Source organism: Aulostomus chinensis, chromosome 3 (genome assembly GCF_037954235.1).
Source record: "Aulostomus chinensis isolate RoL2024-O1b breed Wild chromosome 3, RoL_Achi_v1.0, whole genome shotgun sequence".
In the NCBI taxonomy this organism is placed as follows: Eukaryota; Metazoa; Chordata; class Actinopteri; order Syngnathiformes; family Aulostomidae; genus Aulostomus; species Aulostomus chinensis.
The window spans coordinates 9,620,306-9,642,237 of record NC_141322.1 but is presented as its reverse complement, the minus strand read 5'-3'; the positions used below and the strand labels follow the sequence as shown (position 1 = coordinate 9,642,237).

The 21,932-nt window shown below is 42.4% G+C and overlaps 1 protein-coding gene across 1 annotated transcript; it reads right to left on the bottom strand.

Annotated features, from left to right (window-relative positions):
• Window positions 1-5,921: 5,921 nt before the first annotated feature.
• On the bottom strand, window positions 5,922-21,552 carry hcfc1a (host cell factor C1a). Its single transcript, XM_086198521.1, has 28 exons — window positions 21,088-21,552; window positions 19,747-19,947; window positions 19,056-19,204; window positions 17,854-18,014; window positions 17,549-17,757; window positions 17,227-17,311; window positions 15,702-15,808; window positions 15,423-15,602; window positions 15,047-15,289; window positions 14,806-14,954; window positions 14,527-14,709; window positions 14,230-14,451; window positions 13,766-13,870; window positions 13,439-13,655; window positions 13,162-13,298; window positions 12,913-13,060; window positions 12,570-12,790; window positions 11,413-12,358; window positions 11,085-11,215; window positions 10,857-10,991; window positions 10,558-10,753; window positions 10,079-10,354; window positions 9,884-9,990; window positions 9,654-9,788; window positions 9,389-9,574; window positions 8,554-8,851; window positions 8,412-8,475; window positions 5,922-8,323 (listed from the first exon to the last, which is right to left on the bottom strand). Exons 2-28 carry the CDS (start codon window positions 19,940-19,942, stop codon window positions 8,284-8,286), a joined length of 5,226 nt encoding a protein of 1,741 aa, XP_086054647.1. The 5' UTR covers window positions 19,943-19,947; window positions 21,088-21,552; the 3' UTR covers window positions 5,922-8,283.
• Between the last annotated feature and the right edge of the window lie 380 nt (window positions 21,553-21,932).

Here is a 21,932-nt window from a genome sequence, read left to right as displayed (position 1 = left end):
AGCAACCCAACTTTCCTCTCGACTCATCCATTTACAGTTTTCATGGAAATCAGGAGAGGACAAATTGAGGCATTTAAAATAGGATGTTTAAAAACAAACTGGAGCACTTGAATGGTAGCAAGGGGCAAAACATTTTAAAGTCTTGCTCCATGTCATAGTATATGTAAGTAAATATAGTACTCCAGACATGTCTTAACAAAGAACAAAGTTGTCGTGACATTGACATCATGTATCTGTGGTGTTTGTGTTTGTGTTTGTGAAATGATTGCTTTTAGAGACCTGTTAAATGGAAATCCAAAATAGGGTTATATTTTTCAATCCATAACAGATGTTACTTCATTGTTTTTCCATATAGAGCAGGTGGAGGCTATGCTCTTCATACTATACATTTAGAGACATCCATGAGCAAAGTCTTTGCAATAGTGGTGAGTAAAATCTAGGTTGTTGGTATTTTTTAGCTGGAGGAAACCCTGAGCAAGAGACGCCCATCCCTGAGACTCAACCCTGACAGTTGTTTCATTGCATTTTTAATGATTATAGGTTTTTACTCAACATCATTGTAAATGAGCTTCACACCTCAACTCATTTTTAAGTTTTATTGAAGGTTAAATAAATATCAATATCTAAAAATTAACATATAATTTCACCTTTATTTACATAGAAGACTAAAGTTACTGTCAACAAACACTCCATGTAAGTTGAGTCAAGTCAGTTTTACTTGTCTAGCGCCAAATCACAACAGCAGTTATCTCATGACACTCTACAAGTAGCAGGTCTAGAACCACACTCCTTCAATGAATCTACACCCAACAATTCTCCATGAGCAAGCACATCCTGCAACAACAGCGATTAAAAACCTTCCTTTTAACAGGCAGGAACATCGAGCAGATCCAGGCTGAGTGGGAACGGGCTTCTGCTTTGACTGGTTGGGGGGAAAGAGAGCAGGAGAGCAGGGCAGAGGCGAAAAATAGAAAATGGAAAAGGACAGATACGGATGGAAAGGTCATGACCTTAGTATTTCAAGGTCACTATTCATCTAGGAAGTTTTTGTCATTGAGGAGGGTTAAGGATGCTTAAAGTAAGCTTCATGGCGAGATATTGTTTGACAAGCACTTCTTGCAAATTCTGTCTGTGGGTCACTGTAAGGAGGTGGTAGGAAATACTATATTTATAGTTTAATGAGACAGTCAGACAATAGGGAAGTGAGAGGACATACTTTAGAAGCACAGTTTATTTTGACACTGCTCTCTGGGTAGGGACTGTAACCCTGGGGGTAGCACTATTGCCTCAGGTGGTTTGCGAACTTTAAATTAGTTGGCTGGATGTAACTTACCAGTCCCAGACCATGACAAGAAGGTTGTTGCTTGCCATGACCTGACCTAAACACATGTTGAGAAAAAATAAAAGGCAGACATAAATGAAGCTGATTTATTGTGTTATCTATTTATCTCTCGCGCATGTTTTGATGTGTGTAGATTTTCGTTTGGGAAGAATCATCATCTGGATTGAAAGGCTCATGGCTATCTGCGTGAACAAGAGTCATACCATGAGTAGAGTGAGATGAGGCTTCTGTGGCGGTGTGGACATCTGGGCAGGGATGTGGTGGCTGCCGCTGCGAGAGCAGGCTGCTCTGCTTAGATAAGCAGTTATCAAGATGAAAGGATGAGGCCAGGAATCACTCAAACACACACACACACACACACACACACACACACACATACACACACACAGAGGCATAAACAGACCTGTTGCACACTGTAGTACAGCCATATTTGTGCACATATGCCAGACTGCCACCATTCACATGCACACACACACATGCATGCATGCAAAATAGACAGAAGCAGTTTGAGAGGACACCGGAACGTGTTGTTTGACACTGCCACATTAACTTAGATGGAGTTGTGTGTCACCAGTGGAATTCAGGGACACTTGCTTACTCCTAGGAAACCAACTTCTATGTAGGCGGTGGTCTTATCTCTGCCATGCAGGCCCTGCAGGCCCTACACACACACACTCACACACACACCATCTTTTCCATCTTTGTGTACTCTTCTTTCACAGCAGTTACTCACATTATAGTTTAGCAGCAACGAGTCAGAAGTGTATCTATCATCAGTGATCAAAAAGTTAGGTGGATGATAGCTTTTCTATCTATCTATCTATCTATCTATCTATCTATCTATCTATCTATCTATCTATCTATCTATCTATCTATCTATCTATCATCTATCATCCATACAACGGACAGAACAATAAATTTCAATTTGGCTTTAGATTGTAAGACATATTGAAATAACCCGACTGTTACAATCAATGTGTATGTTTGCCTAGCTAGCTATCTAGCTATCTTAGTTTATTTCAATCTATTACCAAAATAGTGTGATGTAAAGTATATCATAAATGTACATATGGCCTGGCACATTCCATATCTTTCATATCTTTAATGAGGACCTACACAGATACTTACATTCAATAAAACATTGAATAAGGTTTGGCAGGAAAAAAAAAAGTGATGTCTCACTAGCAGGTCAGTGGCGTTCAAGACGTGCTTATCTCTGATATTTGATGATAGCATCATAGTGATTTTTCAATTGTGTTATACTAATGATTTTAAGGGTTTCAATGGGCCAAATTGAAATCTTTTTATTGACTTGAAAATGCAAAATTTGACCTCTTATGAGGCATTTATCTGAACATATCTCTACTACCCTCTTGTGAGGAATTGAGAAATTATCCAATATGATATAGATTGCAGTTGATTAAATTGTTCTAAATTTTGGAAAAATATCTTTACCAATAAGCTATACAGCAGTACGCAAGATGGAGTGCTCTGAAAGTTATTTAAGTGGATCCATCCATCCATCCGTCCATTTTCTTCCACTTATTCCTGTTAAGGGGGAAGAAGTCTATCCCAGCAGCTTTCAGGCAGGAGGCGGGGTTCACCCTGGACAGGTCACCAGTCCATTTCAGGGCCAACACATATAGACAGACAACCATTCACACTCACAGCCACAAGCGGAAAAAAATGGATGGATGGATGGATGGATGGATGGATGGATGGATACATTTTTAATAAGGATGAAATTGTACCATGAATGTGTCATGAATATACCTCTTTAAGGGGGGGCAGTCTTTATGGTCCTGTAGAGCTGCTCCAAATGTGAGGAACTTGACTAGGAAAGGTAAACTGACTTTATTTCACTTCTTTCCTCCATCTTCTCTTTTCTTTATCACCCTCTCCCCAGTCTCACCCATCTTTCACAGTAAGAGGGGTGCTTCACAGCCAAGACCACCACAGATTAAGCAACTGGTCAGCTGTTCAGCAACATCAGGACTTAGAGAGTCCTTTGGTTTCACTGATGGATGGACTGATTGACTGAATAAATGAATGAATAAATGAATGAATGGGAAAGGTTGGGGGCTGCCCGGTGGTGCAGTGGTTAGCACTGTGGCCTCACAGCAAGAAGGTTCCGGGTTTGAGTCCCGGCTCGGGCGCGGGATCTTTCTGTGTGGAGTCTCCATGTTCTCCCCGTGCCTGTGTGGGTTCTCTCTGGTACTCCGGCTTCTTCCCACCGTCCAAAGACATGCAATTTGGGGACTAGGCTGATTGATACTCTAAATTGACCGTAGGTATGAATGTGAGTGTGAATGATTGTTCGTCTCTGTATGTTGGCCCTGTGATGGACTGGCAACCTGTCCAGGGTGAACCCCGCCTCTCACCCATAGATGCTGGGATAGGCTCCAGCCCCCCCCCCGCGACCCTTGATAGAAAGGAATAAGCGGTAGACAACGATGGGAAAGGTTGGATTGCACCTGGGGGGAGTAACACCTACATCAAGACTGGACAGAAAAGAAAATCAGCAGAGGTCATAACAAATGTTAATCATCTGCACCACAATACTGCATGTTTATATCTGTTAATATGTGCATTCATCTACAACACTCTCATTCACAGAGTATTATCATCTTACTCATATAAAGATACACATTCTTGTGCACACATTAAATTACACGTAATTCATGATCATTTATAATGTTTTTTCAGTTTCCTCTGTGTTCATGTAGTTGTAACAATTTAATTTCCTACCTAGAAATCAGCTGACCTCGTTTGTGACAGTCAGATATTAGCCAACCAGTCAGAGCCTCTGACACATGGTGCCTTCCGTTGCTGTTGAAAAGGATGAGCCAAAGAACCAATCAGACTTTCCCATCATTGTGAAAAAGCACGCAAGATGCCAAGGCACTCTTCTAATGATTGAAACCGCTTTAATTAATGGCTTAGTTCATGATTGAATTTAAAGACAATGCCACCATCGGCTGTGTCTTTGAGTCCTGTCTGTAGCACTGTTTGTCACTCTTGACTTGATGAAGGCCGAGATGGTGGCCGAAACATTTTGGCATTGTTTTTAAATTCGATCATGAATTAGCCCATTTTTTTTAAGCGGTTTCAATCATCAGAGGAGTGCCTTGGCATCTTGCTTCCTTTTTCAGATTATTGTCTTTTTTGCTAAAGTGCACCTTCAAATTACTCTCTTTACAATCTAAACGCCAGTCCTCCAGTCCTCTAGGCCTTTCCTCCTTGGTCTTCCCTTCATTGTACTGGGGAACAAAACGGACCTGAGTGACAGTGAAGTTAAGATTCTGTCTTATGATACGACCAGTTTTAGAAGTAGATATCAGGTCATGATGTTAGATTTGGACACTTTCAGAGAGTACATCCTGAACCGAGTTGTCATGATCCAAAGAAATGTTGATGAGACGGAGCAGGGATGAACATTCCCATGAAACCACTTAATAAGCTTTCCATGAAGTGTGCAGGTTCATCGTGTGACAAAGGAAGTATCTACAAAAAAGCCTGATTGGACTGAACTAGTTGCAGCAAAAATTTAAAATAAGAATTTTACTTGACCTCTATTCTCATTAACATGATATCTCAGGAACTCCTTGGGTGAATTTCTTCAAATTTGGCACAAATGTTCTTTGGTATTCAGGAATAAACTGTAAAGATTTTGTCGTCAAGGTCACTGCCATCTCGTATATGTCTTCATATTTGGCTCAAACATCCACAGGAATTAAAAAAATGAACTGAAAATATTTTAGTGTATCTGATATGAATGTAACATTTAAGGAATGACTTAAGGCACACATGCATTTGAATGCCTCTGACACATTTAAATGCAAGGCAGTAATTCTAATTGAGGTTTATTGTTGAAGATTGTAAATGTGTATCTCCTCTTCAACCCACTCAGAAGCTTAATACAGTAAAGTTGCCAGGGACACAGGAGAGAGGAACCAAACACTTTGTCAGGTCAAAATATCTTGTGGGAGGGTCTGTACTAAATTAACCCTCATATGAAAACAATTGATCCAACTGCTCTGCTGGCAATAGAGAAAGTGAAGAAAGTGCATAAATTTGGAGATTGGGTGGATGTGATGTTAAACATGATAAATTGATTTTAGAGTCATATACTTTGAGGAACAAATGAAGTATTCATGACTGTTACCGGTAGATTAAATCATCACTTATCTGGTCAATTTATCCATTATTGAGCTGTCATCAGACTCTGAACCTGATTGCAGCAAACTAATTATGCACATTGTAAAAATATGGTCAGTATTGGCGACAGGCCAAATGTCTTTTTTCTGAAGCGTGGAAGTTGCCCTACCGAAGTGCCATGACGACATTAACCCTAAAAAAAACAAAAAAGATGAATTGCTGTTGCTTCACATTTCTGGCTATTTTGCTGAATATTGTGACCTTGCAGGTGTCCTGTGGACAGGCCCTGCAGTGATATGAGAAGGGAGTGGCTTACTTTGAAGGAAGCACCAAAGAAAACCTTCCTAAGAGCAGCACAGTGGAGTTTACAGCAGGTAGAGATTAGTAGCGAGGACAGTAAGGATACACAAATCTTTTAATGTTTAACATGTTTATTTTTTGATGATAAAAGATACATTACTCCCTACAGTACAAAAAACACACATTGGAAAATACAGGACATTTCCAGATAACCTGCGAACAGCCGAGAGAAACTCGCAACAACTGCCAGTGCTGAGAGCAGCACTCGTTCCCATGCGGGAGAGAAAGTTCATACAGCTCGGCACTGCTGATGACGACCTATCTAACTAGGGTGCAAAAAGAACGACCCAGCAAAGGTACTGTGGAAGGGGAGGACACAATTGTATACCACATGGAGAGAGGAACAAACTCATTAAATGTTTTTATTTTTTTTTGAGAACCTTCAGCGTATGGTCTAACTTAAGGCATCACTACTAAAATACACTGCTTTTGCATGCATGTCTAGTTTTGTTCAACAGACACACTGACACGCACAAAATTATGAATGCATATGAAGAGAAAGTTCATTTCTAGAAAGAAATTGGGAGGAAAACACAAACGGTAGGCAAGGTGTGAGCCAGAAAAAGGCGGCAAGCAAAACCTGGACTGGTCTTCTGTTAACATCCCATCTGAAAGCGCCTTTGCACACCTCCTCCCTGTACAAGTTTGTGTGGTAATGACCCTAGCGGTGAATCAGCTCGACAGAAGCAAGTTGAACAATTAGGGAGGCTATATATATATTTATATATTTGTTTCTTTTATAAGTAAAGACACAAAAGGCAATCAAGAGATGACCAACATGTAAAAACAGTTTGTTACAGGTAATTATATAAAAGGCCAAGATGTTTTTTTTTTGTTTGTTTTATTCTTGCTCTATGAACGAACTAATTTACAAGTGAGTACACTCCGGCTTTGTAAGCTTTCTTCCCAAGACATCCCCATTCCAAGACATACCAGTTTTACACGTCACAGTTAGCATTTCACACCATCTGTAGTCGGAAATAATTGGGGTGGGGGGGGGGGGGCAAATTCACATACATCAGTAGGATAGGGAAAATATGTCTACAATATAATTTGCCATTCTAAAAAAAAAACTTAAAGACCACATTCATAGCATAAAAAAAAGTAGGACAACTGACTGGGATGTTACAGGGGAAATGGTATGAAGTATCTGATGGTACTCTTCATACCTAGTCTAACTCCATGTTTGGCAAACAAAGCAACATTTGAGTAGTAAACAAAGTAAAAACTCTCTGCTCCCTGGGTCCACTTATAAGTTCCCTTCTGTCCTATTAACTCTGCAGTTCTACTTGGAACAAATACAAAAGTCTTTCTCTCGTGACCACCTGTTAACAAGAACATACAACCAACTGAATGAAGATTTTTAAAAATATAGTGGCAACCTCAACGCAGCCACCCATCTTCCCACCAACACAAACTATGGGGGTGAACAACAGTTAAAAAAAGTGATGCTTTTTAAAAAAATGCACACAACATACACATACACACAGCAGGAGGAAGAGGAGAAAAGCTTAAAAAATACAAAAATAAACTACACAAAAGATCTTCTGCGCCATTGCTTGCTAATTTTTTGGGAAGATTTTTTTGTTGTGTGTGCTGCAAGTCTCAGTCCTAGCAAAGTCTGTCGTTCATTCTCTACAGATCTGTTCCTTTCTTGTTCTTTTTTTGTCTTGTCCACTTCAAAATGCCACCGGTCCTCATCTTGGGGTAAAAAGCGCACAGTGATGACAATAACCAGGAGACTGGAGTCCAGTACGATGACTGTACAGACTTGGGTCTCGAAGCAAATTTGAGCAAAAAAAGAAAGGAAAAAAAAAATGATGTCCTCTGTTGCTGAGGACAAGTGCTTTATTTGTTTCCATACCAATTTTTCCTCTCACCTAAACTAATGTCTCCACAACCATTTTTTTCCTCCAACACTGTACATCATTTCATGTAGTCTCTCTCTCTACATCCCCCAGGAATCACACATCAAAAAGAAAGACTGGAAAAAAAGGTAAAATTGCGCTCAGGCTGGCTCCCAGTCTGTGAAAGATGTAAATGCTTCTATACTGCTCAACTACTGAAACAAGCCAAAAATAGATGTTAAAAGGATGGAGACAGTGGGGGGTGTGTGTGTGTGTGTGTGTGTGTGTGTGAATGAAAAAGATAATGTGCTTCTAAGTTTGTTTTGCTCTAAAAATAGCACAACCAACAAATTGAGTAGGAGGAGGGGGAAGGGGTTTATCTACAGAAAGATCTCTCAGATTGACTTTCATCTCAGCTTCATATGGTTTTGCCTCCTTTGCTGTCCTGATCTGAGACTTGAGGGTGGAGGATGAGATAAGGATGAAGAGGGGGAGGGGGTGAAGGTCAGTCTTCCTGATAAAAGGACAGCGAGTGGGAAAAAAAGACAAAAGATTGGGAGGGATCTCTGGGCAACCTCACTGGTCCGTCCTTGCTTTCTTTGGACCAGTAGCCTTACTGTAAGAGCACATACAAGAGCAGAATAAGTACAAAATGATTTATTCAACATAAGCGAGCCTGAACGGTGGGGGAAACAAAAACTTACGTATCAGGAGAGGTGCCTGGTCTCTTGGGTGCTGGTTTTGCAGAAGCTGCATCTTTGCCAGATTCTACAAAACAGGAAATTGGTTAAAAATTTCATTCCACTGAATAGGAGCTAACCTTCCACTGCAATATGAGTTTCTCACCCTGTAACCATCGGACTTGGGTGGCAGGACCATAGCCCTTCTCATTGCGGGCAGCAATGCGGAAAATGATGGCGGGCTTGGTGGTGTAGTCAATGTGGGCATTTGAGAGGCTGGATGACTGCACCAGGCAAGAGGGGTTGGGACCACAGTATACACGCATAAATGCTAGCTGGGCTGGCGTTGAGGCCTTGGCTTCAGCTGTCTGGTTGCTCTGGATGGCTAAGTACACTGAATACTCAATGATCTTCCCTGATGTCACAGAAGGCGGCTCCCAGGTCAGGTGGGCACCATCTGGGCTCTACAGACGAAAGAGAATAATAAAAATTTACAAAAGACATTAATAGTATCATAATTATTTTATATTATTTACTGTATTAATATTAGATTATTTATCCATCCATCCATCCATCCATTTTCTTCCGCTTATCCCGATTAAGGGTTGCGGGGGGGGCTGGAGCCTATCCCAGCAGCTTTCGGGTGAGAGGTGGGGTTCACCCTGGACAGGTCACCAGTCCATCACAGGGCCAACACATAGAGACAAACAACCATTCACACTCACTCTAAATTGACCATAGGTGTGACTGTATCAATCAGCCTCGTCTCCTCTTGATGTCTTTGGACTGTGGGAGGAAGCTGGAGTACCAGAGAGAACCCACACAGGAACAGGGAGAACATACAGACTCCACACAGAAAGATCCCGTGCCTGAGCTGGGACTTGAACCTGGAACCTTCTTGCTGTGAGGCAACAGTGCTAACCACTGCACCACTGTGCTGCCCTAGATTATTTATATTATCATAATTAATATGCCTTGAGAAGCTATATTTTTACACTCACCTTGCTGATTTTGATGGCGCAAGGTGCCCCTGGGAATCCTGGCAGGCATGTCTTAAAAGCAGAGATTTCAGAGAAGGCCCCACGACCACAAGCATTGATTCCGGCGACACGAAACTTGTATGCTGTTCCAGGCTGCAGCTCCATTTTCTTCATCTGGCTGTAGTCTGGCATGATACCAGAGTCATCCTAGCAAAGAACACAAGATGAGCAACTCTGAGCACACAAACATCATCCAAGCATGACAGAAGTCTTCTGGGACACTTACATCTCCTTGAGAATCATCCGCTGGCACATAAAAGTGAGTGACAACCATGTTTGTCACTTTCACGATTCCAACATCAAACCACTGGTTCTCTTTCTTTACAACAGGCTTCACTGGAGTTGGCTGAGGGGCTTGCTTCTGTGTGGGGAGAAGAATTATAAAAAAAAAAAAACCTGAAGCCCCCGCCCCCAAAACCATACAGCAAGCAATGCAGTTGCTCTGCAATATCTCACCTCTCCCTCAATGCCATTGGCCACTTCTGCTAAAGCAGCTGCTGCTTGCAACTTGGCTGGACTTGCCACTGACACAGAGGGTGCAAATGTGCTTGACGGGGCTAGTGCTGTGGAGAGGAAGGTGCAATAATGAGAGGTCAGTCCAGTTCTTAAACAAGAAAGATCAAATTTCTTAACAGGCACTGAAACTCTTACTCTCAGCAGTGGTACGAGGCAGTAGAGATGCCACGGCACTAGTGACCGCTGCAGCCATCTCGTTGTGACCGTTGCTCTCCACAGAGGGATCGTTCAGACTGTCAGCAGGAGCAAGACCCTCGGTAGGCAAGCTGGTGTCCACAGCACCTTGCTGAGCAGCAGCCTGAGCCTCCTGCAGCTGCTGCTGCTGCTGCACCAGTGCTGCAAGCTCCTGCTGGGTCAGCATGATGGGAATATTGGTGGGTTGCTGGCTCTCTCCAGCTGCATCACCTTCATCTGGAAACACATATGTTTGAGATCAAATCAAAGCTCATACACAGAACTAATGCCTGAGACCATTTAATTAAGACTACATAGTTTTTATTCTCCACTGTTGGATTGCTGCCCTATCATTACCTACAGCCAAATACTATTCAGAATAAAAAGTGAAACCAAATGAGCACTGAAGTCTGACAAGGAAAAACTAAAACTCAACACACTCATGACAGCTTGCTGTGCAGCCTGGAGAACAGCCTGGATAGCAAGGGCTTGAGCCTCTTCAGTTGCCGCAGCCTGAGCAGCGGCCTCTGCTGCTGCGGTTACAGCCAACTCCTCATCCGACAACCCCGTCACCATCAATGTGGCCCCCTGGCCTTCAGACATGAGCTCTGAGGGCAGGTTCAAAGCTGCTTCTCCCTGATTAACACATTACATAAAACATTTGACAATTCTGGTTATGAAAACTTGCTGTAAAATGCAGCACCAACACAAACTTGAAGTGATATTATCATGTGTTTACCTCTGCTTGTGTCTCCATTGCTGTGGCTGCCTCCTCTGCTGGTGCAGCTTCAGCTGATGCCGTCTCATCAGTCTGCATGGCTTCCTCTGTGGAGCTAGCAGCACTGCTCGCCCCCTCTGTGATTGACGAGATTGACTGGAGGAAGACAAAGATAAAACATGTTCCGTTCACCCTTAAATTGTGTCTGGATAACTTGCAGAGTCTGTAAATACAATTTCCTATTCTTACTGGTACAGAGGGTCCGGGGGCTGGTGTAGACTGAGTGACGGTAGTGATAGCCCGGCCCTGGGTGGTGGCTGGGGAGGAGGCTGCTTCTGTGCTGCTAGTACCTTCAGCCCCTTCTTCTGTTTGCTGGGCTGCTGAATGACACAAACCCAACTCATTTCTGTTACATCTTGGATGCAAAATTAAATAGATAAATAAAAAGCTCATCTGGTTGGGAAAGCATTTGTGATTCATAAGAGGAGCAAGACCAAACTTGAAGATTAAGAAAGCCAAGCTGAACACATGATATAGAAAATTTGATTATAGCAAGAGCCACTACAGATAAGCATACCGGTACCCTCCCCTGTCTCCATGCTGCAGGTGGCTGTGGTGGCTGTGTTGGTTGTCCCCGTCTCGTGTGTTTCACAGGGTGGGTTGGAGCAAACTCTCTGAACTTTGCTGTTCGTCGTGCTGGTAGGGTCTCCTCCCATGCTGGAGGTAGCTGTTGATGGGGTGTTGGTTGTCCCCGTCTCATGGGTTTCACATCGTAGGTTGGAGCAAGCTCTCTGAACTGTGCTGCTCACTGTGCTGGTCGGATCTCCTCCCATGCTGGGGGTAGACGCTGATGGGGTGTTGGATGTCCCCGTCTCGCGAGATTCAGATGGTGGATTGGGGTATGCCATCTGTGTGGTGTCAGTCTGGTCTGCGCCCATGTTTGAGGATGACTGGGTAGCTGTGTTAGTGGTGCCTGTCACATGGGTTTCACATGGAGGATTGGAGCACACCTGCTGGATTCCTCCTATGTTCGCTGATGCTGTGGTCGCTGTGTTAGTTGTCCCAGTTTCATGTGTCTCACATGGTGGGTTGGAGCATACTTGCTGGACTCCTCCCATGTTCGCCGATGCTGTGGTTGCTGTGTTAGTTGTCCCAGTTTCATGGGTCTCACATGGCGGGTTGGAGCACACACGCAGTGCAGACATATTTGACGATGCTGTTGTGGCTGTGTTTGTGGTTCCCGTTTCGTGGGTCTCGCAGGGCGGGTTGGAGCACACCTGCCCTGCTCCAATTGTAGCTGAGGAAGTGGTGGCTGTGTTGGTGGTTCCTGTGTCATGAGTCTCACAGGGCGGGTTAGAGCAGACTAAAGTGACGGTCCCCGAGCCCTCTCCAGCAGCTCCAGCCTCAGAAGAGCTGGGCTGCTCAGAGGTCGGTGATGCCAGGATGGACACTGGTAGATCTTGTACTGGTTGAGCTTCTACACCACTGGGAGTTGTGATGAGAGTCACTTGGGTTGGCTGGTTCTGGGGTGAGAAATGCAAAGCTATCTTTAAAATCATACAGTACAAAGTTCTATGGTCAGATGAATATAACAAAGCTGCAACCACTGCAGTATTTTAGTTGAAAAGTAATGTAGTAAATGAAATCCTATGGTGAATACTAATCAGAAAAATTTCAATGTTATGATTTTTTTAAAAAAATCAATATGACAGGGAATAAGTTGGTGACTCTCACCTGCACTGTGATGGTGGAGGAGGGCAGTGTGGAGGTGGAGGTCAGGCTGGTCTGGGCAGTGGACACACTTATTGCTGATGGGCTGATGACCTGGCTTGACAGGGTAGCAATGGTTCCCAGTGTAGTTATGGGAGTAACCAGCGAGGCATTTGAACTGTCTACCGTGCCTCCTGCCAAGCTGGTTGAGACGGTTCCAGTGACTGTCCCAAGAGTGGTGACACCTGAGAGAAAGGAAAATGGGATTGCATAAAAAAAACTGAGATTACCATAAAATAAAATTAGTGTTTCTGGTCAGCCAACAATACAGCTACTAAAAAATATACTACAAGGTAGCTAATCATACCAGTAGTTCCCTTGACGACCAGAGTGGTGACAGTGGGCTTAACTGAAGACACAGTCACTGGAGTAACAAGCCGAACACCACCCACTGTGCCCATGGGCACAGTGCGCAAAATGGTCCCTGGCTGCCCGGGTGCTCCCTTCAAAACAACCTGCCAATGCACAATTCAGAATTATTCTCCAGCATAATCATGCAGGACAGTATGCAGCTTACACATGGATACGCTGTATCTCGTACACTGATGAAGTCTACCTGTGTTAGTCCCTGCTGGCCAGCCGCTGTGGCCAGTTTGGGCACAGCAGTGATGATTTTTCCAGGAGTTCCAGTGGTCATCACCTTTGTTGTGAGGATTGTGATCGGTGTTTTCATGCCTGCACTGCTTGTCACACCTGCATGAATGACAGCACAAAGGTCAGGAATCAATTTGCACCATTAATGTCTACTCATTCTTTTAGAAAAAGGAAGAAAAGCCACACAGCTGCTGTGCCTTTTAGCAAACACTTTAAAAAAAAAAAAGGGGAGTTTCAACCTGTAGCTCCAGGCTGGGTCATGATGGCTGACATGGGGATGGTCTTAATAATTGTGGTGCCCTGCTTCGTGGTGGTAGGGGAAACACCACTGATGTTGAGGATGGTTGGTTTGTTTCCTGTGCCTCCAGCCTGGGAAGTGGTGATGATGGTTGTGGGCTTTCCATCAGCTGAGGTCACCAACTTCAAAATGGTGCCGGCCGGCAGCGGACCCTTCGTCTGTCAAGAGATGTTCGTGTTACACAAACCATACACAGGTCATCTGACGCCTGCCTGAGGAGTTTGAAGCAAACTCCTGTGTGTTTCCTGCTCTCATGCAGATAGCTGACCTGTATGATCTGTGTAAGAGGGTTAGTGGAAGCCTGGCCTGTGACAGCTGATGTCTGCACTGGCTTGGTTTGTACCACAGACATCATCTTGCCAAGGTTGGAGATCTGCCGACATAAGAGAGACTCAAGTTCAAGAGTCACCAGAAAACATTGGACAGCGCAGGGAGTTCAGCGGGTAGATTGGAAGACTAGTGGCTCTATGTATCATTCAAGCTTAACTGTCTGATAGTCATGAAGATCACAAACATCATGCTCCCTGTTATCTTCAACAATAACCATCAGCTAATCTTTCCTCCCTCCCCAGTCTTGTGACAACAAATGAAATACACACCACATTACCATTCTCTACTTAAGCAACATGTTACTCAAAACATGCATAAGAAAGTACCCAAGTGTGCCCTCTCACTTTTGGGTTCCAGTTTTAAATTGTGCCTTCATATTTCCTCAGAGTCTTGCTTTCTTACCAGAGTGCCACTGCTGCCCATGGTAAGGGGACTCTTGACCAGGGTGATGGTTTTAGTGACTCCTCCCACCACAGTAGTAACCACCTGGGCCTGCTGGGCCACTGTGACTGCACCAGACTTGTGCACAGTGATGATTGGTCTGGTGGTGGTGGGAGAGGATGCAGTTGCTGTCCCCACCTGGGCTGCAGCAGTCTTAAGCATCCTGGTGGCTGGGTTGCTGACCTACAAGCACAAAAGTATCTTTTGAACAACAGACTTGTCTCACAGACACAGACACAGAGACAGAGACAGACATACCATGACTGGAGAAGCAACTTTCACCGTGGTTGTGCCAGGTGACACAGCTACCGTCTTGAGAATGGTGGCACCAGCAGGGACATTGAGGACTGTGCCTGCAGAGGAGGGCGGGATCTTCTGTGTTGCTGCAGCTGCAGCAGCTAGAGCTGCCATGCCACTCATCTGAGGGCTACTTCCAATTGGCTGAAAGCATAACAGTTTGTTTTTTTTAAACACATTTGTTCATGTGAATATATGCTCCATACATGTCGATCACAATAAAATCTCATCTGTTCATACCGATCCTTGGGTGGTCTGGGCAGGCACTACCATTCGGACACCTGGAGGAAGGGATGTCACAGTGACAGGGGATTTCCCAGGCTGGCTGGGGCGAACTGTGACCACAGATGCACCTGTGGCAGACTGCTGGGCTGCAACCTTTAATACAGCTGTAATGAAGGAAACATGTGATAGGACACATGTACTAATATATTGCCAAGTGTCCTGGTGATGTGAAAGAGAAGAGGTACAACAGTATTACCAGTCTGTGGTAAACTCTGTGAGGAAGGGGCTGCAGCAGCCGGTGCGGGGCTCTTTGGAGAGTTCACAGGCTGTGAGGGTGTTGCACTCATGGCTGGTGAGGTGGCAGCTGGAGTTGCAGGGATGTCGTATTTCTGCAGCTGCAGCAAGTAGGTGTCGGCAGTAGAAACAGCACCCCAGCTCACCTCCAGGGAGTTTGTGTTGGCACGGACTAGCTGCACTCTCGCAGGAGCATGTGGTCGCTCTAGAGAAGTGAAGATAAGACATTTATCATCACACCAACTGACAAATATGTAACGACACATAAAAAAAAAAAAAACTTTTAACATATGCCCGATTCCAGGTACCACAGAACACAAAAAGGATTTGACACGTACCAGTTTCCAGGTACCACAGATCTTTACAGCAGACTTGGTTGTTCCAAGCTTTACGATAACCATCACGGCCACTCCAAACATACAGTCTGGAGTTAATGGCCACAGCACAATGACCAGCACGGGCCCTGGGGATGTTGTCTTCAAGAGTGTCCATCAACACTGTCTCCCAACACATGGTGTCTACAGACAAATATACAGCACAGAAATCAACAAAGCTAAAGTCTTACTTACTGAAACTCTTTCCAAGTAAAATCACATATATATAAAAGTCACACAAACCAAGATTTAGGCAGGCAAGAGTGTTTGTGCACTTCCACTCCTTCTCATGCGTAGCCACTTTGACGTCATCCATCACCAAAGGAACCCATCCTCCAAAAACATACATCCTGCAGTCAACAGACAGATCAGAGTGAGAGACTGCCAAGGGTACAAACTTCAATTGTGGGATTTTAAACATTGCTAGAAGACACACTGGCCACATTTACAAAAAGCCTCAACAACAGTGCCTCTACCATTATATACACTGCTTATTAACGCAGAACCAAACCACACTTACATAATGCCAATGCAGTGCCCAGGAAAATACAAGTGATATAAATAAATTCAACAGTCACTGCATTTTCAATCAGTGGTTTTGCCATCCCTGCAATCACACAGGATTTGCTTCTGCATTGTTAATAGTGATGGGCATTGTTAGGATTTCATTAATATCAATACTGCTTACTGTTTGCGGTAGTACTCTCTATTGTGTGATGCAGGAAATAAAGACCTGACTTGAAAAGCTGTGAAAAATAAGTAAAGGGAATTTCAATTTTGCCACAAACTGGGAAACTCAATGCTTTGTATGACATCTCATTAGACAATGGCGATTCCAATTTCAATTTGAAGAGATGGTTGGGTCATTTATGAGATTGGTTGGGATTTTAAAACATTCATTAAAAAATCTTAATATGACAAATCATGTGACTATTCATGACGTATCAAGATGTCATTTTTGGTTTGCCAGATTTGCTTGTTTGCAAGAGAAACATGCAGAGACAAGACGGATGGGCAAGATGACTATGGTTGCTTACTAGAAAGGTTCTGTGCTTTATGGGGCAACAATAGGATGAGACATTATAGCGTTTGTCTCAAATAAAATGAAAACAGAACAAAAAGGCAAGAGCATTAAGATATAAAGTAGGTGGTAATATGAGCTGAGAAACACTAACGAGGTTAACACAAACTTCAGAAGCGACCACACTGCTTACTTTATTAAGGTTACATAATAACTCAAAAGCTTATGCTACCACTAAAAGCTGGTAGAACTCTTGATTTAATAGCCTCAAAATTACCTTATAAAACCACCAAACACACAACTGCTGTAATTTCAGCTGCATTCACAGGTGAAAAGTACAATGAGCACTAAGAGAGTGTGTGTTAGACATGAGTATAGAAAGATCTTCTATAGCCTCTGTGTGGCACTGGCACCTTCATCATTAGGGGATGTTTGCAAGCAATGTTGGATTGAATGATTGATATACACATGATAAATACCAGGAGAAGCACCATTTATCAAGGAGCTTATCATTGTATCAATACCAACTCAAACACGTAACAGTGGCAATTAATAGAGTTCTCTGAATCCATTCCTGGCTGTAAGCACCTCTGCTGGTGGATCAGAGGCACAACAATTTGTTTCCCCAACCTGCCCATATACTTTTATGCAGACAGTCTAACAGCAAACGTGATATTTCCGCCTTGAACGCATTGTGTGATAAGGGGTATTCAATATATAACTAGCAAGTTGCAACAGTTATCTCACTTGTTTGTGATGGTAGTGGCTGAGTGAAGACTTCTGGGTAGTGGGGCTGTGCCGATTACTGAAGGTTTGTTCCAAGTCAGCGTATCTAGAGACAATAATAAAGTAGGACATTACAAAAAAGGCACCCATAATATGAAACCAGATATGCAAGCACCACATGTGAGCACCATTAACACCTTCAACTATCAAACATTTTTCAAACAGTTTTTTTTAAACCTCTCATTAACTATTAATGTTCCATTCGCTTTGTTCCAATTATATTTAAATACCATTACTATCTTGGAGTAAAGTCATATTTTTCTTGTATACTTCAGAGATGTACCAATATCAAGTGTCCACAGATCTCCCAGACGACAACCGCTCATCCCACCATAGATTATCAGGCGAGATTTCCTGCTCATCTTTTCTGTGTATACCACAGCAGTGTGGCTCTCACGAGGGGGGGGCAGGACTCCATATGTGATTGGGATATCCCACCCGACCACACTGGAACCGGCCCGAAGTTCGAGCGTGTACAGATCATTTAGGTATCTGGGAATGAAAACGGCAAATGTTAGTTGGCTGAACCTGAATCTCAAATAGCCGTGCGTAAGAGTGCCATGTTGGTTTGTGTGGAACTACGTGTACCTGGGAATGTTATTTTTTGGATCCTCACTGTCATTTGCGAGTCCACCAAACAAGTAGCATTTGTTTCCCACCAGGGAAAAACTGTGACCAAGACGAGGACAGGGAGGAGGACCATTCTTTGGGTTTTTCGCTTTCAACTTTTTCCACTCCCATCTGCTGGCCTAAAAACAGACACCAAAGTCAAAACATCATCATCAATTGATTATCCACACATTGACCTCATTCCCTTTTCTGCAAAAACGACATTCATACAGTGCAATTCACTACCCCAGTCTTTCACATTGTTTCCATGCAAGAAAAATACACAATAGGGACGAAACACAATCAGAAAACAGTATTTTCATAACTTGAGTTGCCTTTACTGTGAACAAAGTGAAACTTTGTTGGGATATAATAAATATGTGCTTTTGGTGGAGTGTATAAGGCACTAATCATGGTTGGTTGATTAAACCTCATCAAGCCAAACATAACATATAAGCAGAACTGCATCACTTGGATTACAGAAAATCCGTTCAAGTACTTAGAAGTAGCTGCTGAAAATGTTCCAAAGTCTGACTGACATAATCATGCATATCAATTCTGCATCATCTACGATATAAATCAGAACGCATCTATAAATATAAAATTTTACGCATACCTTAACTGTTAGGTAATCAATGTGTTGTACAATGTAAATGGACTCTAACCTCTTAACTATAAAGCTGCAGCTAATTTATCAATTAAAAAAAAAGATCAAGTGTTTTGATACTTTTTTCATACTTTTTTCATTCTTTTTCAAGCAATCTAAAATATTAGGATTTTATCCCTTTTTGTTTTTAAGACAGACAACTAAGACTTGGTTGGATCACATCAATTTTGGGCTCAACACCATTGTGACATGATTTTTTTTCCTTCCAATTTTCAAGACTGAACAGATTGGCAAATCAGTAGATGAAAATAATTAGTTTGGAAAATTTACAACTCATGCAGTTGTCTTATAATTGAGCAAGAAATATTTCACCAGCAATCTGACATTCCAAGACAAATGTACAATTCAACTGTGTTCATACAAACACAGTTGATATTACCTTAAATACCACAATTAAAGACATTCACAATAACAAAAAGTAAAACTTGTCGGGAAAAAAGACTGATGGTTTAGTTACTAAATACTAGTTTAATTTACTTGCACAAATGTAACAAATGTATAACAGAAAAGTTACCTGTAGTTCATAGAGGTCATTGCTGTACTTTCCATACTCCACCATACCACCAAACACCAGCAACCTTGTGCCATCACAGACAAAGCCATAGGCAGCACAACCAGGGGGAATGTCACCACGGACCGCTGGGATAAACCACTGGTTTGTCGCTAGAGGTTAACAATCACACAATAAAACCAGTGTATTGCAAGAATAGTCTCAGACAATTAAAGTTACTGAAATTATAAAAGACCTATATGTTATGAGCTGATCAACACTTTTCATTTGGAACTTGAATCACTTCCATGCAACTATATTATATTACAAGATGAAGAAACACTCAACACAGCAACACATAGAAAAGATCTACTTAAATGTTGTCATATGTGCAAGAAACTGAGGAAGAGGAAAGACTTCAACCAACCAGCATCATCCATTTTATTTTAGCCCGCCTTTTTTAAAAGTGCATTAATCTCTTTCCTCAGCAGAGGGAGCCAAATGCACATACAGGGAATTGCTCGGCCTACTGGGGCCTACATAATCCCGTACATCACGAATCACTCTTTACTATTTAAATTGTAGACCTTTACAGGAAATGCTCGTTGAAGCAATGATTGACGTTTGTATAAAATTTAAACAGTATTAAGTAGATACTGTTTAAGGTTAATGCAGAAAAACAGTCTATAAAGTTTATAGAGCAACGTGATCTTACCAGTATTGTATACATGTAATTCGTCTACAATCCCTTCATTTCCACCGCCAAAGACAACCATGAGCTCCTTGATAGCAACAGCTCTGTGTCCATGTCTTGGCCGCGGAACAGGACCTGACCATCCGAGGACTCGTTTCCACCGCGGCTGCAGAACCGACGCCGTGGTCCCAGACACCGCGGAACCAGGGGCAGACATGACTCCTGTTTAAGGCAAAATTAATGAGCAGTTATCTGCTGAGCAATTGATACTTTTCTACATTACCAGCTGTCAAAATAAAGCAGGAATATCTGACCATGCACAGTGGCTAACTTATCAGTCCAAGGGGATGTTAGCGTTAGCAGCACAAGTAACCGCTACTACTAATCCAGAAAACTACATCACATTAAGAGAATTATGACAGATACCCTCGAAAAGCCCTTGATTAATACATAACGTTGAAGTGGTGTAAATGAACACATAAAATTTCCGTTATCTTAAGTATTTCTTACTTGTTTCTAACCATTGAATTCAATCCATGGAAGCAGCCATCTTGCAACCAAACAAACCCCCGCTAACGCTACAGCCAGTCTGAAAAATGGCGGAAGCGAATGAAAACGAAAAATACAAGGTAGCTAGCAAATGGAACCATGAAGAAAATACATAGCCCCAAAGACAGATTCGATAAATTATTGTCTAAACAACAAAAGAGCAACATACACACTTGCAACACAGATTTAATTGAGAATCAAAATCATTAGCAAGAGTCGGCTATTTTCATGCTTCTCTGGGAGTCGCCATATTGTAGCTAGCAAGCATAGCATTCTCTAAAGCCTTATCAACGTATCTTTTAAGAACAAAATGCCTATTAAGGGTACCTTCGGCAGTTGTTGATATAATAATATTTTTTCAACGTACTTCAGTTAAGACACTGATATTAACTTGAACACAAAAGCGAACCTACAACTCGAACGTATTCTCTCGTTAGCTACAATGTTAACCCCTTTAGCACTAGCGGCTAGTCGCTCAACCTAATTTGACCAAGCTAACGGTGTTAGCTGTACGACTGGCATCTGTCAACGCGTCGCCGAATTTTACAATTAAATGCAATTTAATCTCATGTTACTCTGACATGCATAATTTACCTGATTTACATGAAGTTGCAACAAAACTATTAAAACGTGGTTATACGAAGATACACTGCACACACATAATGTTATTATGTTTCATGCCGTCTGTGGAAGCAGCCATCTTTCGACAATCGGCCTACAATCTACAGCTCCCTCAAGAAAAATGGCCGGGTGGTTTGTCACAACAAAACAGTACAAACAAAAAACTTGTAAATCTATCAAATAGTTGCTTACTTATTTCGATGCAGTAAATGCAAAGGCGCGGGTTGGTGGTCTTATCTTGCGGCAATAATCCAAATTCATTCGATTTGTGAAGAAGTATTTCCTCTCATGCCTGCCTGGAAGCTGCCATCTTCTTGACAACCAGAGGCGGAGGAAAATGAAAGAGAACTGGCGTCACCCAAAGCAAACATGGCGACGGAGACCGACTGGCAGACTATTTCAGTCAGAAGTGTATTTAGCGTTTGAATATTCTCCTATATGAACCGACGGATGACAGTCTACGCAGCGAGGTGTTCTACTCAACACTTAAAATCCGTATAAAGTTAGGGTGTAATGAGTTTCTGCTAATTACAATTAGTTATGTTACAGCATTTGGGTTATTGTCCCTTACTAAAGATGGCGACAACCGTATTGGATCATCCTTTCATTTTAACATTGCAGCGGGTACTGATTTTACTCTCCTTTTAAACTATTTAGATGTGCGCGTAAATAAGTAGAAATAATGTTTAGACACTAATTAACTGATATTGCATTTGAACGTACGTTATATTTGCCACGCCCACACATACGAACAGTGCGCCCTCCTATGACCCAAGTACTGCACCAATTCACTTCCTTCAAATACAAGAATATCATTCCGCCATTCATAACAGTAGGCCTATACAGCCATAGTCCCGCGAGGAACTCGTATGAGTAGAAATTGAAGTCATGGAAATGCTCTTAACTGTTAAAACAACGACTTATGTATCCAATTAATCTTAAAAGACATTGATGTGTTTTTCATTTCGTAATCTTAAAGTACATTTATGTGTTTTTCAATTTGCAGAAAACAACATAGCAAGGGTAGGTGTTCACTT

Excerpts from the sequence above, each read along its gene's own strand:
- hcfc1a (XM_086198521.1), bottom strand. The coding sequence starts at position 19,942 with ATGTCTGCCCCTGGTTCCGCGGTGTCTGGGACCACGGCGTCGGTTCTG. Across the intron at positions 18,015-19,055 it reads ATGACCTCTATGAACTACAG|GCCAGCAGATGGGAGTGGAA; the intron begins GTAACTTTTCTG and ends GTCTGTTTTTAG. Across the intron at positions 14,452-14,526 it reads AAGTTGCTTCTCCAGTCATG|GTCAGCAACCCAGCCACCAG; the intron begins GTATGTCTGTCT and ends TTGTGCTTGTAG.